This window comes from Capricornis sumatraensis, chromosome 7 (genome assembly GCF_032405125.1).
Source record: "Capricornis sumatraensis isolate serow.1 chromosome 7, serow.2, whole genome shotgun sequence".
Classification (NCBI taxonomy): Eukaryota; Metazoa; Chordata; class Mammalia; order Artiodactyla; family Bovidae; genus Capricornis; species Capricornis sumatraensis.
In genome coordinates, this window is record NC_091075.1 from 119,674,990 (window position 1) to 119,696,171 (window position 21,182).

The 21,182-nt window shown below is 55.7% G+C and overlaps 1 protein-coding gene across 3 annotated transcripts; it reads right to left on the reverse strand.

Annotated features, from left to right (window-relative positions):
* Positions 1–215: 215 nt before the first annotated feature.
* On the reverse strand, positions 216–20,998 carry TMEM175 (transmembrane protein 175). 3 transcript variants are annotated; one of them, XM_068975468.1, is made up of 11 exons: positions 20,694–20,998; positions 7,816–7,976; positions 7,664–7,702; positions 6,170–6,267; positions 5,013–5,064; positions 4,856–4,891; positions 4,276–4,359; positions 3,843–4,007; positions 2,155–2,233; positions 1,880–2,015; positions 216–888 (listed from the first exon to the last, which is right to left on the reverse strand). In XM_068975468.1, the coding sequence occupies exons 2-11, from the start codon at positions 7,966–7,968 to the stop codon at positions 216–218; spliced, it is 1,515 nt and encodes a 504-aa protein (XP_068831569.1). In that variant the 5' UTR covers positions 7,969–7,976; positions 20,694–20,998. The 3 variants fall into 3 exon arrangements, with proteins under 3 accessions (XP_068831569.1, XP_068831568.1, XP_068831570.1); XM_068975467.1 differs by lacking the exon at positions 20,694–20,998 and having other exon boundaries at positions 6,170–7,702; positions 7,816–7,914; XM_068975469.1 differs by lacking the exons at positions 6,170–6,267; positions 7,664–7,702; positions 7,816–7,976.
* Between the last annotated feature and the right edge of the window lie 184 nt (positions 20,999–21,182).

Here is a 21,182-nt window from a genome sequence, read left to right on the forward strand (position 1 = left end):
GGGGCCTCTGCACTGGGGTGTAGACTGAGTCCAGGGAGGGGCTGGGCCTCCGCCTCCTGCCAGCCCTCTGGGGCTCCTCTCTGCTGGCTCGAGCAGACAGCGGGCACAAGCAACACGGTGAAGCTGCCTTGAGACTCTTTTCTGCAAAGTGGAAGTAGTCTGGGGCAGAGCATGAATCTTCACGAGGCCCTCGAGGTGGGGCGGGTGGGGCGGCGCTAGCAGGGGGCAGGGAGCAGCAGGGACTGGGCCTCGTCTGCGGCCCCCGGCGCCGGGCGCGCGCGCACAGGCCCCAGCAGGCCCCGCAGGGCCCGCAGGCCGGCCAGCGCCAGGCGCACCAGGAGCCGCAGCAGCAGGAAGGTGAAGGGCACTGCGATCTGCATGGCGTGGAAGATGGCCGTGCTGAAGCTGCTCAGCACGCAGGTGCAGGCGAAGGCCAGCAAGCTGGCGCAGGGGTACAGGGCGAGCTTGGCGAACATGAACGCGTGCTCGCGGCCCCCGAAGCGAGCCGAGGGCTGCAGCGTCTCCCCCTCCTGCAGCAGGGCCGCGGTCCAGATGGCGAACTGGAAGATGCTGGCCAGGAAGATGATGGCGCAGCTGACGCGCACGCTCTCCAGCTCGTCACGGGGCTGCTGCGCGAAGGCTGACGTCTGCTGGTAGGCCAGGGGCAGGCCGCCCACGAAGGCCAGCGAGAGTGTGTTGAGCAGCCCCATGGGCCGCGTGGCCCTGCGGATGTGCAGGAACAGCGAGTGGTGGGTGAACCAGAGCAGGCCCACCGTGGCGAAGGAGCCGAAGTAGGCCAGGAAGTGCGGCCCGGACTCGCCCAGCGCGGCCACCAGGCTGCCCTGGAACTTCTCCTTCACGTCCTTGGCATCCGGGACGTTGTCCTCGCTGAGGGGAGAGAGACACCAATCTGCAGGGGCCCCGCCTCTGGCGTCCGGTCAGCGCGGCCGCCCCCGCACACTCGAACTTTCGATGAACGGACAGCACGTGCGGAGCTTTTGCGGTTCTGTGTTGACACGCGCGGTGCCCTTCACCTGAAGGTCAAGTTCAGCTGCGGCCTCTGTTGTCTAGGCTGACCGCAGCCCCTCTGGCGTGCACGGGTGGTGCTGGGAGGCCTGCACCCCCCTGCAGGGACCCTTCCATGGGGCGTGGCCCCGCAGGCCTTCGGGGCTTTGCCCAGGCCGAACTTGACTGTAAGAAGAGTCTCAGGCACACGGGGGAGGTCGTGGACGACAGCCACAGCCTGGACAAACCCGGCAGCCGCATGCACGCTGGCGGGTGGGGGCAGGAGACAGCCTGGGGGCTCCCGGGGACCCCCGCCTGGGGTCCTCAGGCTGTGCCTCTTGGGGGAGAAAGGAACCTTGACGCATGGGGCGCCCAGCCACAGCTGCCCCTCACTGCCACCCAGCAGGGACGAGGCGGGCAGGGCTCTGGCTCAGGGCAGAGCCTCAGTCTGGGCCTCAGAGATTTGTGCCCATGGACATTTGCTCCTAATTTTTAAAAATTCACAAGTTACAGTAAGAAAAAGCTACTCAGAGAAGCTTAGGAGCATCAAGACCTTACATGATCAGATACAAAATGTAAAATCAGAGTGTTTCAATGTTAACAAAAGATGAATGTACAGAAACATGGCCAAGGAACAAAAAGAGGCTTTGAAAAGGATGGAAGATTTGGAAAAGGAGTAACTTAGAAACGCAGATACAACAACTGAGGCTGGAACTCTGACCGACGCAGAGGCTGCCTGGCCAAGCGGCAGAGCGGGGCACAGGAAGCTGGGGGCCATGCAGCAGCCGCCCACCGCCCGCAGCTCCGGGGGGAGCCAGCCCTGTCTGGGGCCCGAGGGTGGGAGTCCCTTGGGAGGGGGGCCCACGGCTCTCACCAGATGTCCAGGATGAGCAGAGTAGCCACAATGGCGTAGACCCCGTCACTGAAGGCCTCCACTCGCTCCTTGCTGAGCGGCTCGTGCAGGTCGAAGGTGAAGACCTCCACGCTGTGAGCCGGGGGCTCTCTGGGGCCTGTGGCAGGCCAGGGAGGGGTGGCCGAGCCCTCAGCACTTTGGGCCAGCGGGGGGCCCTGCAGGGACGCCCGGCCCATGCTCCGTGGGCCCTGGCGGCAGCCCCGAAGTCCCCCGGGACAGTCCCACCAGGCACCTACCCACAAGCTGGGCCCTGCACCAGCTGGCGGCCTTGCTCACGTAGGGCAGGAAGATGACCGTGGCCATCAGCAGGTATGACTGTGCGGAGAGAGCGCTTCAGGGGGTGCTGAGGCCCGGGGGAGCACAGTTATGGCAGGGTCAGGGCGTGTGTGCGTGAAACAGCAGGCTGAGCGGAGCCTGAGCTGGGTGGGGCTGCCCAGGACCGAGGGGTGTGAGCCCATGGGAGGAGCAGGCCCCCGGCCTGCGCGTCAGCACTGATGGAGACAGGCCAGACAGAGGTGGGGACGGTGGGCCAGGGGAGTGACCGTGCTGGGAACTGGAAGGTGGGCCCAGGACAGCATCCTGGATCTGGGGGTTGGGGGGTGCAGTGAGCACGCCTGGGAGGATGGCCAAGGGCTCACGGTGACCGTGGTGGGGACGGGAAGGTGGGCCCAAGACAGAATCCCAGATCGGTGGGGGAGGTGGGGCGGTGAGCACGCCTGGGAGGATGGCCGAGGCCTCCTGGGGAGCTGTGGGGGGAACCTGGAAGGTGGGCCCAGGACAGCATCCCGGATCGGGGTGGGGGGCAGTGAGCACGCCTGGGAGGATGGCCAAGGGCTCCTGGGGAGCTGTGGGGGCGCTGGGCAGGGGGCTCTCCCAGGTGACGGGCAGGCGCCTCAGGCAAGCGGGTGAGGGGTTGAGGGGCCAGACCCCGGCTGCAGGAAGGTGGGACGTGGGGGAGGGGCTACCTGGGTCCCAGCCCGAAGAAGACCCTGCTTGCTTTGTGGCAGCCCAGGGCCCTCCCCCCCGCTGCCACCACTCAAGGGTCCAGTCACCTCCCTGCCCAGGACCCTCAGGGCACTCACAGCGCCCACCCAGGGGCCTCTGCTCTGCCTGCTCCTTGCCCAGGCTGCTCACTCCACACCAGCCAGGCCCTCTGTCCTCCACGCAACAACCTCCGCGGCCTGAGCCCGGCCAGAGCCGGGGGGCTGACCCACCCACAGCGCGGGTGCTTCACCCCTGCTGGCCTGCCCTGTCCTCGGGGAGCGCCCTCCTGAAGGCCACGGTCAGGGTCACTGCGCCTGGTCCCGAAGGTCCCCAAGGGCCCTGACCAGCAGGAGCGGGGTCCACCGGGAGGTGCAGCCCCCACACGGTGAGGGGACACATCATCTCCCCTGCCCCACCCATGGCCTGAGCTGGGGGACCCTGGACCCTGGACCCCAGCCCCAGCCCCCAGCTCCGTCCTCCAGGGTGTGGGCCTGCAGCCCTTGCCGTTCTGTTTATTTTAAATTTGGAATTCTCTTGAAACATTTACTAGACGTTTAAAATGCACTCCTTCACACTTCTTGTGGTGCTTTGGGTTTCAGGGTTCACTCTGCTTCACCGGCGCACAGGTAAAGGCAGGAGCTGCCGAGTCGCCGCTGGTGGGGCTTATCTTCCCGCCCCTGTGAGCAAAGCGTCTCCAGCTGCAGCTCAGCCAGGACAGAAGCAGGCGCAGCCCCGCCTGCGGCCGCCGCCTCCCAGCACTCTGTGGGGCAAGCCCACCGTGCCTGCAGCTCCCTTTCCTCCACTCTGTCCTTCCTGGCTCAGGAAGGTCTTTCCCTACTTCCTGTCTCAGTGGGTCACGGCCCCACACACGTGCAGAGGGCCACGCATCCCGGGCCCGCTGGTTTGCACTGTGGTGGCTCTGGGCAGGCGCTGGACTCACCGCAGGGTAGAAGAAGAGGGAGAAGCCAGCGGCGGCCAGGCAGAGCGCGGGGCCCCGCACGACAATGCCCAGGATGTGCTGCCGGTAGAGGCCGCGGTGGGCAGAGTGCTCGATCTGGGGGCTCAGGAGGCGCGGGAAGTGGAAGGCGTAGAGCACGATCAGCGCCTGCGGGAGACGCTGCAGGCTACAGGGGGGCCTCACGCGGGCGCCACGGGAGTGCTGGGGTGAGGGGGCGGGACCCTCGCGCTGCTCGGCGGGGCGTGGGGCCTCAGCCCCCTCTCATTCTCTGTCCACATCAGGATGGGGGCCCGGGCCCCAAGCGGGTGCCCGGGGCAGGCGCGCCCTTGCAGGCACGGTCTGCACAGGCTCCTCAGCGGGGCCCAAGCCCACACCGCAGCTGTGCCCTGAGACACAGGAAGGCGCGGCACCCTACCTGTACAGCCCCGATGGCGGTCACACACACGCAGAACAGGAAGATGCCCAGAGGCACCTCGGGGAAGGCCACCATCAAGGAAAACTGTAGCCAGAAAACCCACAACGTCAGGGCCCCCGCGAGTCCTCTGGGCCGAGCCCGGGCTGCTGCGGAGCCGTCCGGGGAGGGAGCGTCTCTGCCACAGGAGCCCTTGGGCCAAAGCGTGAAGCCTTTAAAGCTGAAGGTTTTCAGGCTCGTAAAGGCTCTCCAGACCCCAGCCCGCTGGGACGCACTGCCCTCAGAGCACGGCCCTCCCTCCGAATCCAGGAGCTGCTGGGTGAGCAGAGGGTGGGTCACTGGCGGGGATGCGCCCAGCTCGGCCGGGAGGCTGGGGTCTCCGGGGGCCGGGCAGGCATCTCCCCACCCCCACCCCCACCCGCGCCCCGTGACAGGAACCGGCAGGCTCCTGGAGACCTCTGCAACCACGTGGTCCAGGCCGACTGCCGATGGGTCTGAGAGCTTTGAGGAGGGCGTGTTCCGGGGTCAGTGGAGGGTGGGTGCGCCTGGGGTGGACCTGGGGCCGGAAGCCCCTGTGACTCACTGTGAACGGCAGGAAGGTGATGGTCATCGTGCAGGCCTGGGAGGGAGGGGCGCGGCTGAGGGCGGCTGGGGGGCCAGCCCTGCACACCCGGGGCGGACCACCAGCCCTGGCTCCTGGCGGGTGGAGCTCCAGCCCAGGAACCGAAGGAGAGACTCACCAGGTTGAGCAGGGCCAGCGTGTCGTCTATTTTCTCAACAATTTGGAACAACCTGAACAATTCAAGGAAAAGAACAGAAGTCACTGTGAATAAATGTGGCTCTGACGGCATGAGATACAGACTCTCACGACGGCTTCACTCTGAGGTGGGGAGGTGTGGGCGGAAGACTCCCAGGCAGGGAGCGGGCAGAGCGCCCAGGCCGCAGCCTGTCTCAGCCTCCACGGTCTCCCCGCTCGGAGCCCCGAGGACGCGGCCTGCTCCGCCCAGGGAGGTCTCTGCCAGGGCCAGGGCCGAGGGCGCCCAAGGGCCTGGGTGCTTCTCTCAGTCGGAAGCCTAGGCCGCAGCCCCTGCAGCAGAGAGTGGGGGCGCTGCTGAACCTCCAGACAGGCCGCTGCTGGGCTGACCGGCGCCAGCTGTGCCTGTGGCCTGTGCAGCTTCCGGCAGGACTGGGCTGGGCAGCCCCCAGGCCGCCTCACTTTCTGTGAACAAGCAGGCAGGAGGGAATCCCTCGAAGCCTCAAAAGGGGGTCACCTGTGCCCACCAGAGACGCCCACTCTGCTGGAGACACGTGTGTGCGGGACGGCGTTGTGAGACACTCGCAACCTTGCAGGCTCCTTGCCTTCCTGCACCCCCAGCACCCTGGCGGGGGCTTCTCCAGCCCGGGGGCCTCCTGGCCGCCCTGCCCATGGGGGCTCGCCACCACAGCTCCGGGCCCAGTTCCCCTGGGGTCTGGGGGCCTCCTGGACCCCCCGCCTGAGGGTCTCGTCACCAGAGCTCCGGGCCCCGGTTCCCCTGAGGTCTGGGGGCCTCCTGGACCCCCCGCCTTAGGGTCTCGTCACCAGAGCTCCGGGCCCCGGTTCCCCTGGGGTCTGGGGGCCTCCTGGACCCCCCGCCTGAGGGTCTCATCACCAGAGCTCCCGGCCCCGGTTCCCCTGGGGTCCTGAGGATACTCTTCCTCAGTGCCGTGCCCAGCACCCTGTCATCATCCAGGCCTGGGGCGTGCTGCTGTGGCCACGTGCCTGTGAAAGCATCGGTGTGGGAGAGGCCTCCGGGGGGGAGCCGGGAGGGGCGGCCGTCCACCCAAGCACACCCACCGCTAGCCTGACCTTGGGCCAGGCGAAGCCACGCCCGCTGGGCGCACAGCCGGCCGGCTGTACCTCGTGTGGGCCGCCCAGGCCACAGTCACGATGAGGAAGGTCATCAGGTACACAGCAATCCTGGTGGCGAGGAGCCTCTGGACGCTCTTGTCAAACTCCTGCAACAGAAGTGCCTCCCATTGACCCCATTCACCTGGCACAGGGCCCAGCCCCAGGACACACCCAGGCTTCGCTTCGTCCAAGCTGGCCCTGGGGCCCCTCCTGACATGCAGCCCCCTGGAATGTCTGCTCTGGAGGCAGAAAGGCCTCAGGCCTCTCCCAGGACCTCGGCAGGGTGGCCACGGGCCTGGCAGCCACAGAGTCACGGCACTGCCAGGTGAGTGGTCCTGAGGCTGCGTGAGGCTGGGTGAGAGGCTGTGTGACTGCAGGCCGGGCAGCAGGGGAGAGGGCTCACACGTCACCGTCATCGGAAACTCCAGGTGCAAACCAACACCTCGCCCTGTCTGCGGGTCCTCTGAGCCCACGTGAGCAGCCCCGGTTTCCGGATCCCCGGGTCCTGTGGTCTCAATGAGCCTTGGCGCCGGATGCCAGCCACAGGGCGCCCGCCCCAGCCCACGGTACCCGCCCTGAAGGAGTGTCCCAGCCACAGTCTGGCTCAGAGCCCTTCCGGGCCGGTTGGCACGCAGACTGGGGACTTCTCCATGGCGGTCAGCGGTGAGGCGCTCCAGGCCCACGGGTCCCCGTCACCTTCAGCATCTCCCGCAAACACCTGCCTCCCTGTCCTGAAAGCGGAGGCACTGGAGTCCCTGGAAGGTTCTGGAGCAGCAGGAGCGTCCACGCCCCGTGGCACATGGCTTTCCTGAGCGCAGCCCGCGGGCCCCCGTGGGGAGGCGGCTCCCTGGAGCAGAGAAGGCCACACGGCCCTTTGCCAAGGTCATCAGGCTCGACCGGCACCTCGGTCTCGTTCAAACCCCGTGAGAAGCAACGACACCACCTCCCTGAGAAGATTCCCAGCAGCGTCCAGGCTGGAGCCAGACCGCAGCTGCACGCTGGCCCTGCCCAGACCGGCGCCAGGGTGGCCATGTGGGGCTGAGTGTGGCGCTGGGCACGCACATGCTCAGGGACTCGTCCCCTCCTGGGAAGGGCCGGCCTCGGAGGGGCAGCCCGTGTCGCTGCCTTACTTACCCGGTGGAGACGCTCCAGGCTGCCTAGCAACGGGAACGTGGCCTTGCCTGCTTCCCTCTCCTCCCTGCTCACACGCCGGCCCCTCTGCTCCCCAGCACCTGCTTGGTGGGCCGCCCCAGGGGCCACGGCACAGAGCGGGGGAGCGTGCATGCCAGCCGCCAGGCGCCCCTGTCCTTCTCAGGTCTCCTCAGGGCTCAGCCCGAGGGCACCACCTTCATTCACAAGCCAGGATGGGGCTGGCAGGTTCTGGGGCAGAGGTGGCGGACAACCTGGCCCCAGCCCCCCAGCCAGGAGCCCGGCCTTGAGCCCATGGGCTGAGCCTCCTGGGCCCCCGCCTGCATGCCCACACTGCAGACCGTTCCCAAGTACCTGCTCCGGGGAGATCTCTGTGTGGGTCACGGGCAGGATCTGCAACAGACACACCGTGGACCCAGGGACGCTCCCTGGGCACTGACCACTCCCTGGGTCGGGCCGGCCCGGCCGCCCCTCCCGCCGCTCAGTGGCCTGCGGCCCCCACGGACCATCACAGTGGCGATGATGGACAGCAGCGCGTCGCTGAAGCTGAGCATGCGATGCGAGTGCTGGGTCCCGTCGGCCGCGTCCTCGTCTGGCGAGCCCACGGAGGCGTCTGCCTGCCCCTCGAGGGTCGGCTCCGGGGTCTGGGGCCCGGACATGGTGGGGCCTGAAAGAAGCACGGGTCTGAGCCAGCGCCGTGTTCCTGGGGCGGGTGCCTCAGACGGGTCCGCTGAGTCTACCTCACAGGAAACTGCCAAACCATTGACGGGGTTTGCACGGCCACCGCAGTGAGCGAGCCGCAGCTGCTCCCCTCAGGGTCTGGAGGCTCTTTACTAATGTGGCGGCTTTTCGATCTTGGCTGTGCTGACAGACGTGCCTGCCACTGGGGTCCAGCCTGTGCTCCACGGTGGCCAGCTGGGTGCTCTCCCGAGCCTACTTTTCACCTGTGCGCCTTTTGTGGTAAAGTGCCTGCTAGAATCTTCAGTTCACTTGTTTGGGGGTTATTTGTACTTGTGTTGAATTTTGACAATTCTTCCCACATTGTGGTTAGAAGTCTGTTGTTAGACGTGTGATTTGCAGGCATTTTCTCCAAATCTGTGACTTGCCTCTCCTTCTCTCACCAATCTCCAGGAGGATGCAGGTTCCTTTTTTGAAATATTTATTTATCCGACTGCCTCGGGTCTTCATTGCATCATCCAAAACCAGGGACTGAGCCTGGGTCCCCTGCACTGCAAGAGGGGTTCCCACCCATTAGGGAAGAATGGGAGCTCTAAATTTCAATGAACCCTAACTTACCGCTTTCTCTTTTGTGGATTATTCTTTTGGTGTCATATCTAATAATGCTTTGCTGAACCCAAGATCACAAAGATTTTCTGTTTTCTTCTAGAAGTTTTAAAGTTTGAGGTCTCACTTTTGGCCTATGATCAATTTTGAGTTTTTATATAACATGCAAGGTATGGTCATGTTCCCCTTTCCTGCAGACGGATGTCTCATTATGCCAACACTTCATGTTTAAAAGACTGTCCCCGCTCCACTGAACTGCCTGTGCGGGCACCTAGGGCAAACACTGACAGACAGATTCGTGGGGTGTCTCTGGGAGCCCCCGTCCTGCCGAGGATGAGGTGTCCTTTGCGGCACCACACTGCCTTCGCGCCAGCCTCACGTCGGTCCTGATGTCGGCTCAAGTCCTCCAGCTCTGCTCTTTTCCAGACCATTTGGATGATTCTCACTCTTTGCCTCTCCCTCATGGTCTCCTGCTGTCGGGGCCCCATTCGTCGTTCCTACAGGCAGGAAAATGGGCTACAGCGGCCCTCACTGCCTGGCCCACAACTGGAGCTGGCCTGGGGTCAAAGCCAGAGGAGGAGGAGGACTGGAAACCACTGAAGCCTCAGACGGGCGTCACTCCTCAAGTTCCAACCCCCTTTTCAGCCTGTGGCCTTGTGTGCACGTTCTCTTCTAATATCTTGTCCAGAGCTTCCACCTGCCGTCAGCGGGAGGAGCTGGCACTGACCGAACCCTTTCACTTCACAAAAGGGAGGCGGATGGAGCGGGGAAGGCGGGAGGGAAGGGCGTCCGACAGCAGGACGGGAGGCGGCGTGCTCCTTTAGGGCCAGCTCTGGGGACAGACGCCCGTCACATGGCTTCCTGAACTTTGGCATGTTTGTTTTCAATTAAATTTTATTCAAAAAATCAGTAAAGATCAAATATAGACACAGAAATTCTCAACAAAATGTTAACAAATGGAATTTTGTAACATATAAAAAAGAATTATATATCATGCCAAGTGGGATTCATTCCAGGCATGTAAGGTTGGTTTAAAATTAAAAAATCAATTACTGTAACACACCATATCAATAGAAAAAGGACAAAATCATTATCTTAATAAATGCAGAAAAAGCATTTGACAAAGCATAAGCTGGAATCAAGATTGCCGGGAGAAATATCAATCACCTCAGATATGCAGATGACACCACCCTTACGGCAGAAAGTGAAGAGGAACTAAAAAGCCTCTTGATGAAAGTGAAAGAGGAGAGTGAAAAAGTTGGCTTAATGCTCAACATTCAGAAAATGAAGATCATGGCATCTGGTCCCATCACTTCATGGGAAATAGATGGGGAAACCGTGGAAACAGTGTCAGACTTTATTTTTTGGGCTCCAAAATCACTGCAGATGGTGACTGCAGCCATGAAATTAAAAGACGCTTACTCCTGGGAAGGAAAGTTATGACCAACCTAGATAGCATATTCAAAAGCAGAGACATTACTTTGCCGACTAAGGTCCGTCTAGTCAAGGCGATGGTTTTTCCACTGGTCATGTTTGGTTGTGAGAGTTGGACTGTGAAGAAGGCTGAGCGCCAAAGAATTGATGCTTTTGAACTGTGGTGTTGGAGAAGACTCTTGAGAGTCTCTTGGACTGCAAGGAGATCCAACCAGTCCATCCTAAAGGAGATCAGCCCTGGGATTTCTTTGGAAGGACTGATGCTGAAGCTGAAGCTCCAGTACTTTGGGCACCTCACGCGAAGAGTTGACTCAGTGGAAAAGACTCTGATGCTGGGAGGGATTGGGGGCAGGAGGAGAAGGGGGCGACCAAGGATGAGATGGCTGGATGGCATCACGGACTCCATGGACGTGAGTCTGAGTGAACTCCGGGAGTTGGTGATGGACAGGGAGGCCTGGCGTGCTGCGATTCATGGGGTCGCAGAGTCGGAGACGACTGAGCGACTGAACTGAACTGAACGCTTCTTCATGATAAAACTATCTGACAGAACAGGAATGTAAGGAAACTCCATCAACTGATAAAGGGCAAACATGACACCCAATGGTGAAGACCCTGAGAAGCAGTCCCATCTCAGACCAGTGGCGAGACAAAGGCCTCTGCTGCCGATGTTGTGCTGGGACTTCCAGACACGGCAGCTGAGCAAGGAGAACGAGCTAAAAGGCACACAGAAGCCGTGTCTCTCTGCAGACGATGTGATGCTGTAGAAAGAGAACCCTAAGGAGCCCACACAAGGAAGCTGTTGGAGTAAATGAGTCCAGCAAGGCTGCAGGAAACAAGAGCAACGCATAGAGCAGCTGCGCTTCTACTCACTGGCAATGACCAGCCCTGCAGTCCACTTCAGAAAGCAATTACATTCATAATAGTCAGAAATACTCAGGAATAAATGTTTAAAAATGAATATAAAACATGGTTGAGATTAAAGAAGGCCCCAATAAACGGAAGACATCCTCTGTCCATGGATTAGAGAACTTAATGTTGTTAAGATGGCAATACTTCCCAAATTTACCTACAGATTCAATGCAATCCCTCTCAAAATTCCATCTGCCTTCTACGTAGAAATTTACAGTTCAGTATAGTCGTTCAGTCGTGTCCGACTTTGCAAACCCATGAATCGCAGCACGCCAGGCCTCCCTGTCCATCACCAACTCCTGGAGTTCACCCAAACTCATGTCCATTGAGTCAGTGATGCCATCCAGCCATCTCATCCTCTGTCGTCCCCTTCTCCTCCTGCCCCCAATCCCTCCCAGCATCAGGGTCTTTTCCAATGAGTCAGCTCTTTGCATCAGGTGGCCAAAGTACTGGAGTTTCAGCTTTAACATCAGTCCTTACAAAGAACACCAAGGATTGATCTCCTTTAGAATGGACTGGTTGGATCTCCTTGCAGTCCAAGGGACTCTCAAGAGTCTTCTCAAACATCACAGTTCAAAAGCATCAATTCTTTGGCGCTCAGCTTTCTTCACAGTCCAACTCTCACAACCAAACATGACCAGTGGAAAAACCATAGCCTTGACTAGACAGACCTTTGTTGGCAAAGTAATGTCTCTGCTTTTGAATATACTATCTAGGTTGGTCATAACTTTCCCTCCAAGGAGTAAGCGTCTTTTAATTTCATGGCTGCAGTCACCATCTGCAGTGATTCTGGAGCCCAAAAAAATAAAGTCTGACACTGTTTCCCCATCTATTTCCCATGAAGTGATGGGACCGGATGCCATGATCTTTGTTTTCTGAATGTTGAGCTTTAGGCCAACTTTTTCACTCTCCTCTTTCACTTTCATCAAGAGGTTTTTTAGCTCCTCTTCGCTTTCTGCCATAAGGGTGGTCTCATCTGCATATCTGAGGTTATTATTTCTCCCGGTAATCTTGATTCCAGCTTGTGTTTCTTCCAGTCCAGCGTTTCTCATGATGTACTCTTCATAGAAGTTAAATAAGCAGGTGACAATATACAGCCTTGACGTACTCCTTTTCCTATTTGGAACCAGTCTGTTGTTCCATGTCCAGTTCTAACTGTTGCTTCCTGACCTGCATACAGATTTCTCAAGAGGCAGATCAGGTGGTCTGGTATTCCTATCTCTCTCAGAATTTTCCAGTTTATTGTGATCCACACAGTCAAAGGCTTTGGCATAGTCAATAAAGCAGAAATAGATGTTTTTCTGGAACTCTCTTGCTTTTTCAATGATCCAGTGGATGTTGGCAATTTGATCTGTGGTTCCTCTGCCTTTTCTAAAACCAGCTTGAACACCACGAAGTTCATGGTTCACGTATTGCTGAAGCCTGGCTTGGAGAATTTTGAGCATTATTTTACTAGCGTGTGAGATGAGTGCGATTGTGCGGTAGTTTGAGCATTCTTTGGCATTGGCTTTCTTTGGGACTGGAATGAAAACTGACCTTTTCCAGTCTGGTGGCCACTGCTGAGTTTTCCAAATTTGCTGGCATATTGAGTGCAGCACTTTCACAGCATCATCTTTCAGGATTTGAAATAGCTCAGGTGGGATTCCATCACCTCCACTAGCTTTGTTCGTAGTGATGCTGACTAGAAATTTACAAGCTGACTCTAAAATTCATAGGGAAATGTAAGGAATCTTTGGGTATGTAAGGAGCAGCGAAAACAACCTTGAGAAGAACACCACTGAGGACTCACACTTCTCAATTTCAGAACTCAGTGCGAAGCTATGGTAATCAAGTCAGTGTCGTACCGGCATAAAGACAGAGATACAGATGAATGCACGAGAACTCAGAGTTCAGAGGTCAACCATTATGTTCACACTCCACTGGCTTGCAGTAAGTGTGTCAAGACCATTCAATGGGGGAAAGAGCAGTCTTTTAAACAGATATTGCTGAGACAACTGGATATCCACACACAAAAGAATGAACTTGGGTGTCACCTCATGCCACATACAAAGGTTAACTAAAAGTGGATCGAATAGGCCTGAATGTAAGAGCTGAGACACCAGAGAAAGTCTGCATGGCCTCACATTCTGCAAAGAAGCCTTCAGTGTAACACCAAAAGCACAAAGATAAATGGAAGCTCATCAGAATTGTGGCTTTGGTGTTTAAAGGCCACTATTAAGAAAAAGACAACCCACAGAATGGGAGAAAATATTTGCATATTATGTATCTGGTAAGAGTCTAGCATCCAAAATACAAATAGAACTCTTAAAACTTAGCAGTAAAAAGACAGCCCAATTCAAAAAACAGGCAAAGGATGTGAAAAGACATCTCTCCAAAGAAGATATTCCAGTGGCCAATAAACACATCAAAAGATGCTCAACATCATTTGGTTGTATTGGGAAAAGCAAATCAAAACCACAAGACATTCACCCCCCAGGATGGCTATCACACAAATGAATGAAGGACAGCAGCAACTTTTAGTGAGAACTTGGAGAAAAGAGAACCTTAGTGCACTGTTGGAGTGAAGTGAAGTCGCTCAGCTGTGTCTGACTCTTTGTGACCCCATAGACTGCAGCCTGCCAGGCTCCTCTGTCCATGGGATTTTCCAGGCAATAGTACTCGAGTGGATTGCCATTTCCTTCTCCAGGGAATCTTCCCGACTCAGGGCTCGAACCCGGATCTCCCACATTGCAGACAGAGGCTTTACCTTCTGAGTCACCGGGAATATAAACAGTAGGGCTGCTGTGGAAAGCTGTACAGAGGTCTCTCAAAGTTTCAAACAGAGAATTAATGTTGCTGCCGTTCATTCACCAAGTCGTGTCTGACTCTGCAACCTTGTGGACTACAGCACGCCAGGCTCCTGTTCTTCACTAATTCCCTGAGTTTGTTCAAACTCATGTCCACTGAGTCAGTGATGCCATCCAACCATCTCCTCCTCTGTCGCCCCTTTCTCTTCTTGCCCTCAATCTTTCCCAACATCAGGATCTTTTCCAGTGAACTGGTTCTTTGCATCAGGTGGCCAGAGTATTGGAGCTTCAGCTTCAGTCCTTCCAATGAACATTTAGGGCTGATTTCCTTTAGGATTGACTGGTTGGATCTCCTTGCTGTCCAAGGAGCTCTCAAGAGTCTTCACCAGCACCACAGTTCGAAAGCATCAATTTTTCAGCACTTGGCCTTCTTTATGTCCAACTCTCACATCCATACATGACTACTGGAAAAACCATAGCTTTGACTGTATGGACCTTTGTTGGTAAAGTGATGTCTCTGCTTTTTTTTTTTTTTTAATACTTACAATGTCTATTTACTATCATGCCGGGCTCCTCTGTCTCTGGGGTTTCTCAGACAGGAATACTGGAGCGAGTTGTCTGCTTTTTAATATGCCATCTACATCTGCCATGGCAGGTGGCTCAGACAGCGAAGCATCTGCCTGCAGTGCAGGAGACCCAGGTCCGATCCCTGGGTCGGGAAGATCCTCTGGAGGAGGCAATGGCGCCCCACTCCAGTGCTCTTGCCTGGAAAATCCCATGGACAGAGGAGCATGGTAGGCTACAGCCCACGGGGTCACGAAGAGTCAGACACGACTGAGCGACTTCACTTTCCTTCCCTTTCTTCCAAGGAGCGAACAGCTTTCACTTTCGTGGCTGCAGTCACCATCTGCAATGATGTTGGAGCCCAAGAAAATAAAACCTGTCCCTGTTTCCACTTTTCCGCCCTCTATCTGCCATGAAGCGATGGGACTGGATGTGAGGAGAACTAATATAGGGTGCCGTAATTCCACTTCCTCAGACTGGGAGGTGCACCTGAAGTGAGCCAGGACTAAGCCACGAAGAGCACCTCGGCTCCTCCGTGAGTGTGGACATCGCTGTGAAGACTGGGCGGGGCTCGCGTGCTTTTCTGTCGATGCATTCTGTTCCATGTACGAGCGCATGACCAGATATCCTCTCCCACCGTGGGCTGTCCTTTCACTCTCTCTCCCACACACGTGTGTGTGTGTGTGTACATGTGCAGATACGTATATGTTTAGAGCTTCCCAGGCGGCTCAGTGGTGAAGGATCCATCTGCGAGTGCAGGAGACACCAGAGATTCAGCTTCTGTCCCTGTGTGAGGAAGATCCCCCGGGGAAGGAGATAGCAGCCTCCTGCAGTACTCCTGCCTGGGAAATCTCACGGACAGAGGAGCCTGGCGGGCTACAGCCACAGGGTCAGAAAGAGTCGGACAGGACGGAGCACGGGCGCACACATGTATTCAGGCCGACAGCCTGCTTTGCGAAGCAGCTTTGAGTCTGCAGAATGACTGAAGGGAGGGTGCAGAGAGCGCTCAGTCACCAGCCCCTCCCTACTCTGCTGCCACTAACCCTGACATCAGTGTGGCCCAGACGATGGGCACCGTGGACACATGACTGCACGGCAGCTTTCAGGGTGTCGGCGCGCGCCTGTGCTCACTGTCTCAGTGTCACACGAAAGGGCGTCACAGCCCTCAGAGCCCCTGCGGTGCCTCTGTGCGTCCCTCCCCACCCGAAACCCTGGCAGCCGCCGGTGCTCCCGCGGGCCTCCGGGCTTGCCTTTCCCAGAACGGCGTGGAGCTGAAATCCAGCAGTACGTGGCGCTTCAGAGTGGCTCCTTTCCCCTGGTGCCGTGCTTCTGAGGGACTCTGTGCCTTTTCTGTGGCTCCTGGCTCCTTTCTTTTCATCCCTGTGTAATTGTTTTATCCACGCACCAGTGCAGCCATTCGCCTGCCGAAGCACATCTGCAACGTGCCCTGTCACGTCCCCAAGTTTGGTGACGTCCTGTTTATCTGCTCCTGCTCTTCATTCCTGTTGCTTCTCTACTTTTTTCTGGCTTGTTCTTTGGTGTCATATTAGAGACTCTCACGAGTGGCTTTCTAGAAGTTTTATGGTTTTTTTTTTCCTTGTATATGATGCAAGGTATGGATTAAGTCTTTTTTTAAACATATGGATATCCAATTTTTCCAGCATCATTTGTTGAAAAGACTATCCTTTCTCCAATTAATTACCTTTATTCAAAATCAACTGACCATATTTATACTTGTGGGCCCACTGATCACTTATGTATCTTTACAGCAACACCACACTATTTAGATTACTGTACTTTTATAAGAGGAGAAGGCGATGGCAGCCCACTCCAGTGCCCTTGCCTGGAAAATCCCATGGACGGAGCCTGGTGGGCCGCAGTCCATGGGGTCACTGAGGGTCAGACACGACTGAGCGACTTCACTTTCACTTTTCACTTTCACTCATTGGAGAAGGCGATGGCAGCCCACTCCAGTGCTCTTGCCTGGAGAATCCCAGGGACGGGGAGCCTGGTGGGCTGCCGTCTATGGGGTCGCACAGGGTCGGACGCGACTGGAGTGACAGCAGCACTCTCATAAGGACTGAAGCCACATGGCGTGAGCCATGAAGTCTGTCCTCGTCTGAACTCGCCATGGCTGCTCTAGCCCCCCTGCTGCTCCAAATGAACTTTGAAATCATGTGTCACTTAGAAACGCGTGACGGGGTTTCCACTGGGATGACACTGAATGTGTAGACTGATTTGATGTCCTAACAATACTGTATTTTCTAAACTAATGAATACTGTGTAACTTTCCACTTATTAAGGGTCTTCAGAGCAAAGTTGCCTAGTTTTCAGTTATAAATCTTGCATATCCATTACAGATTCTCTTCAAATTTTAGTATCTGTTGACACTATTGTAAACAGTGTTTTTTCTAATTTCAACTTCCAATAGTTGTTGCTATTTGGAACTAGAACTTTTTTATTTGTTTACTAGCCTTATACTCCAGAACTTTGCTAAAACCATTAGCTCCAGTAGCTCTTTTTGTAGTTTCCACAGATTTTTTCTCACCGAGAGCAGTGATTCTCAACTGAGGGCAATTTCCCCCTTAAGGGACATTTCCAATGCCTGGAGATGCTTTTGGTTGTGACAAGTGGTATGTTACTGGTATCCAGGGGGCTGAGATAGAGGTGCTGCCAAAGGCCCTATGGTTCACTGGAAACATCACTGCTCAACCCTGGTAAGGAGCTATCTGGTCCACCATGTCCATGGCCAAGGTGAGGAAAGTCTGGCGTGGGCAATCATGTCATCTTCAAATAAGCCGTCTCGCTTGTTCCTTTCCCACCTGGAGGCTGTAATCTCTTGCCTCGTTGCACCGGCTAGAATTTCGAGTACAGTGTTGAATACCTGTTCCTGATCTTGAAGGGAAGAAAATTCAGCCTCTCATCATTCCATTATGTCAGCTATAGGCATTTCGTAGATGTCCTTATTGTGCTGAAAAACCTTCATTTTATTCCTAGCTTGTCGACAGTATTTTTCTTTTTAATCAGGAATGGATGCTGAATTTTGTCAAATGCTTTTTCTCTAACAAGATCTGTTTTGGCCACACGGCATGTGGGATCGAACCTGCACCCCCGCAGTGACAGCGTGGAGCCGTGACCGCGGCATCGCCAGGCAAGTGCCATCAGACGCTTTCCCCACGTCTTGTGTTAGTGGCTTAGTCGTGTCCAGCTCTTCAAACCCCGTGGACTGTAGCCCGCCAGGCTCCTCTGTCCATGGCATTATCCGGGCAAGAATGCTGGAGTGGGTTGCCATTTCCTTCTCCAGGGGAATCTTCCTGACCCAGGGATCAAACCAGGGTCTCCTGCACTGCAGAGATTCCTTACCATCATAGCTAGAAAGAAGTCCCTGCACCTTGAGAGGACCCATTTGGTTTCCTTTCTCACTGTAATGCTGTAAATTGCACTGACCCATCTTTGAACACTAAGCCAGCTTTACCCTCCTGCGATGAGCTCCACTTGGTCGACGCCGCATCACCCTCTTCATATAGCATTGCATTGTTGGCTAAAAAATGTTTTATAAGAATTTTTATTTCTATTATGAGAATACTAGTCCGCAATTCCCTTTTGTTGTGATGTCTGTGTCAGATTCTGGCATTAGAATAACGTTATCCTTATAGAATGAGCTGGCAAACCTTTCCTTCAGTTTAAGGAACCCCTAGAGAATTGGTAATATCCCTTCTTTAGTTTGGTGGAATTCCCAGGAAAGCCATCTAGGTATGGAGTTTTCTTTGAGGAAAAGTTTTCAACTATGAATGCAATGCTTTAATAGTTCTAGGGATATACTGATTTCCTGTTTCTTCTGGAGTGAGTCTTAGCAGTGTCTTCCAAGGAATTTGTTCCCTTAGTGCGAGTGATTGGATTTATTGGCAGAAAGTTGTTCGTGTTCTCTGATCACCCTTTTAGCAATGACATCGTCACCTTCACTCATGAGACTGTTAGTCTTTCTTCCCCCTTGTTCAGCCTGGCAGAAATTACTCATTTTATTTATCATCTCAAAGACTCAGCTTTCGGCTTCATGGATTTTTCTCTATTGTCTCTGTTTATTTCTGCTCTGACGCTCATCATTTCCCTTTTTGTACTTAAAGAGTTTCATTCGCTCTTATTTTTCTAGTTTATTAAGATGAGTGATTTGAGACAACTTTTGAAATGCTGCATTTTCATTTTTTTCATTCAGTGTAAAATTTTAATTTCCCCTTTGATTTCTCCTTTAATCTATGGGTAATGTACAAGTCAATAGGTTTTTAAATATTTGGATGATTTTCCAGATATATGCTATTAATTTCTAGCTTATTCCATAGTAGTTAGGGAACATATTTGCCCACAACATGAAACATCTGGGTAAATGTTGCTTACATAGTTGATAATGTGCATCCTACAAAAGCTATTAGATCCAGTTGGTTGATGGTATCACTCAACTCTGCCACGTCCTTGGTCAATTTCTGGGTGTTTGTTCTGTCATTACATGAGCAAGTGGTACTGAGATTTCCAACTACAGCTGTGGGTTTGTCTGCCTCTCCTTGCAGAAGTATCAGGTTTTGCTTCATGCATTTTGAAGTTTTATTATCAGAGACAGAACTGTATAGGATTGTTACATCTTCTGATGCATTTACCCATCCATCATTATCAAACCTTTCTGACTTCTGATTGGTGTTATGAAACCTACTAGAGGGACAGGCTTGGTGACAAAGCCTGCACGCAGCCTTCGGCGTGCACATGTGAGGCAAGCTGCCTCAGAACGCAGGGCCATGAGTCCAGGAGGGATGTGGTCCAGAGACACAGAACTGGATTAAGATGGTGCTACTGCAGCTCCTCAAGCAGGATCAGTATCAATAGTGCCCCAGCAAAACGAAATACAAAGTCTGAATAAACTCCCAACCCCAAGGGAGTCACACTGTCTAGAAATCTGCGCCTGGCTGCAGCTCACACCAGCACGACCCACACCCTCTGAGCGCAAGTACACCCTGGGCAGCATCGCGCTCTCCTGTGCTATTCACCAGGTCTCCCACAGAAGCTGCGTCAGATCTTTTTTGCACTGTTTCAATCTTGCCTCCCTTCTCAGTTTCAGTAGATGTTTCCTCTCCTTATTCACAGTAAGAAGGGAAGTCATGAGAGAATCCCTCACTTTAATTCCGACAAACGTATAAAGTTACTACACCTTCCTCCATTTACGAGGAGAAGCGATTTCCCGAAGCAAATGCTTCCCTGTGCTCTGGATGTCATCCCCTCCCACCTTCTTCGGGGCCCCTGTGCACCTGCCCTGCCCCTGCTTGCCGGCTAGAGGCTGCCCCAGTCCCCACCATCACTCCAGCTTCGCTCTCCACACCAAGGCACTGAGTTACCTCCGCTCACCCTCTCTCCTCCTTTCTATACTCCTCCCCTTAGGTTAAAGGGAGCTTTCCAATGAAACAATGTTATTCTTGGCAAGGTCACCAAAGATCTCATTGTTGCTAAGTTCAACATGCAACTTTCACTCTTTTCCCTACTTTTAAAGGGGTATGCTGCTGCTGCTGCTGCTGCTGCTGCGTCGCTTCAGTCGTGTCTGACTCTGTGTGGCCCCACAGACGGCAGCCCACCAGGCTCCCCCGTCCCTGGGATTCTCCAGGCAAGAACACTGGAGTGGGTTGCCATTTTCTTCTCCAATGCATGAAAGTGAAAAGTGAAAGGGAAGTCGCTCAGTCATGTCCGACTCTTAGGGACCCCGTGGACTGTGGCCTACCAGGCTCCTCCGTAAATGGGATTTTCCAGGCAAGAGTGCTGGAGTGGGGGGGCCATTGTGTACCACTTCTAATTACCCTCCCTTCCTTCCCCCCATCTTCCTCCGGCCCTGGGACCCAATGCTCTTAGTTTTATTCCTGCTTCCTTGGCTGTTCCTCCCCTCTGAGGACTGCGTCCTCTTTCTAACCACCGTGTCCCCTCAGGGCTCCCTTCAACTGCCACCTATATGCTAGGGACACCCAAACACAGCCTGACTCCTTCCTGAGCCCCCAACCCTTGTATTCCACGTAGCAGACGAACACTGGCTGGAGAAGCCGTGCGACTTGTGTGGGCTTCGAGCTGTCTCACTAACTGTGTCCAGCAGACCCCGGCCAGCTGGCCGTGTAATGCCGCTGCGGAGCACGTTTTGTCACCTCGAAGGCAGGGGTGGGGTGGGAGTTCTCTGAGATGCTCCAGGGTCACTCAGGCGAACACTTATAAAGCCCTGTACAAACTAACCTGCTTTATTACAAGGATAACACACGCTAGCCTGTCTGGAGAGAGATCTCTGTGAAGCTCCGGGCGGGTGACGATGCTGTCTGGGGATCCGGCTCCAGGGCCCCGCGCCGGGACCGGGAAGCGGCCCAGGGGCCAGGCAAGCGGTGCTGTCTTACCTGCGGGGGCAGCTCTAGGTGGTGGGTGACACCCGGGAGTCTGGGTCCAGTGCCGCCAGATCTGACTTTTTTCTACGGAAGCTACCAATCTTGGTTTCTGAAATTGAGCTTTTCAGTTCTTTAGTGGGAACCAACTCAAAAAGATGGACATTGCCAGCGCCCTGGCGCTCCGCGCACACAGCCCGCTGCTCCCGCCGCGCAGTCAGGCCCCGGGAGCGCCAGCTTCCGCGGAAACGGCCACGCGGGGACGGTTGGGCACCAGGCCGCGGGCGAGACCTCCAAGGGTCGCCCTCCGCAGCCAGCAGGCGCGCGACCCGGAAGTCCGCCCGAGGCCCGCAGGCGCGCGACCCGGAAGTCCGCTGAGGCCGCGGCGCCGCGCATGCGCGGCCCCGGCGCGGCGGAAGTGCGGCGCCGGCGCTCTTCCGGGCGGGTCGCGCCCCCCGCGCCTGCGTCGCGGCGTCGGGCGGAAGCTGGTGCGGCTCGCGAGCG

Excerpts from the sequence above, each read along its gene's own strand:
- TMEM175 (XM_068975467.1), bottom strand. The coding sequence starts at position 6,576 with ATGACGGTGACGTGTGAGCCCTCTCCCCTGCTGCCCGGCCTGCAGTCA. Across the intron at positions 2,016-2,154 it reads GTGCAGGGCCCAGCTTGTGG|GCCCCAGAGAGCCCCCGGCT; the intron begins GTAGGTGCCTGG and ends GGCCTGCCACAG. Across the intron at positions 889-1,879 it reads CTGCTCATCCTGGACATCTG|CGAGGACAACGTCCCGGATG; the intron begins GTGAGAGCCGTG and ends CTCTCCCCTCAG.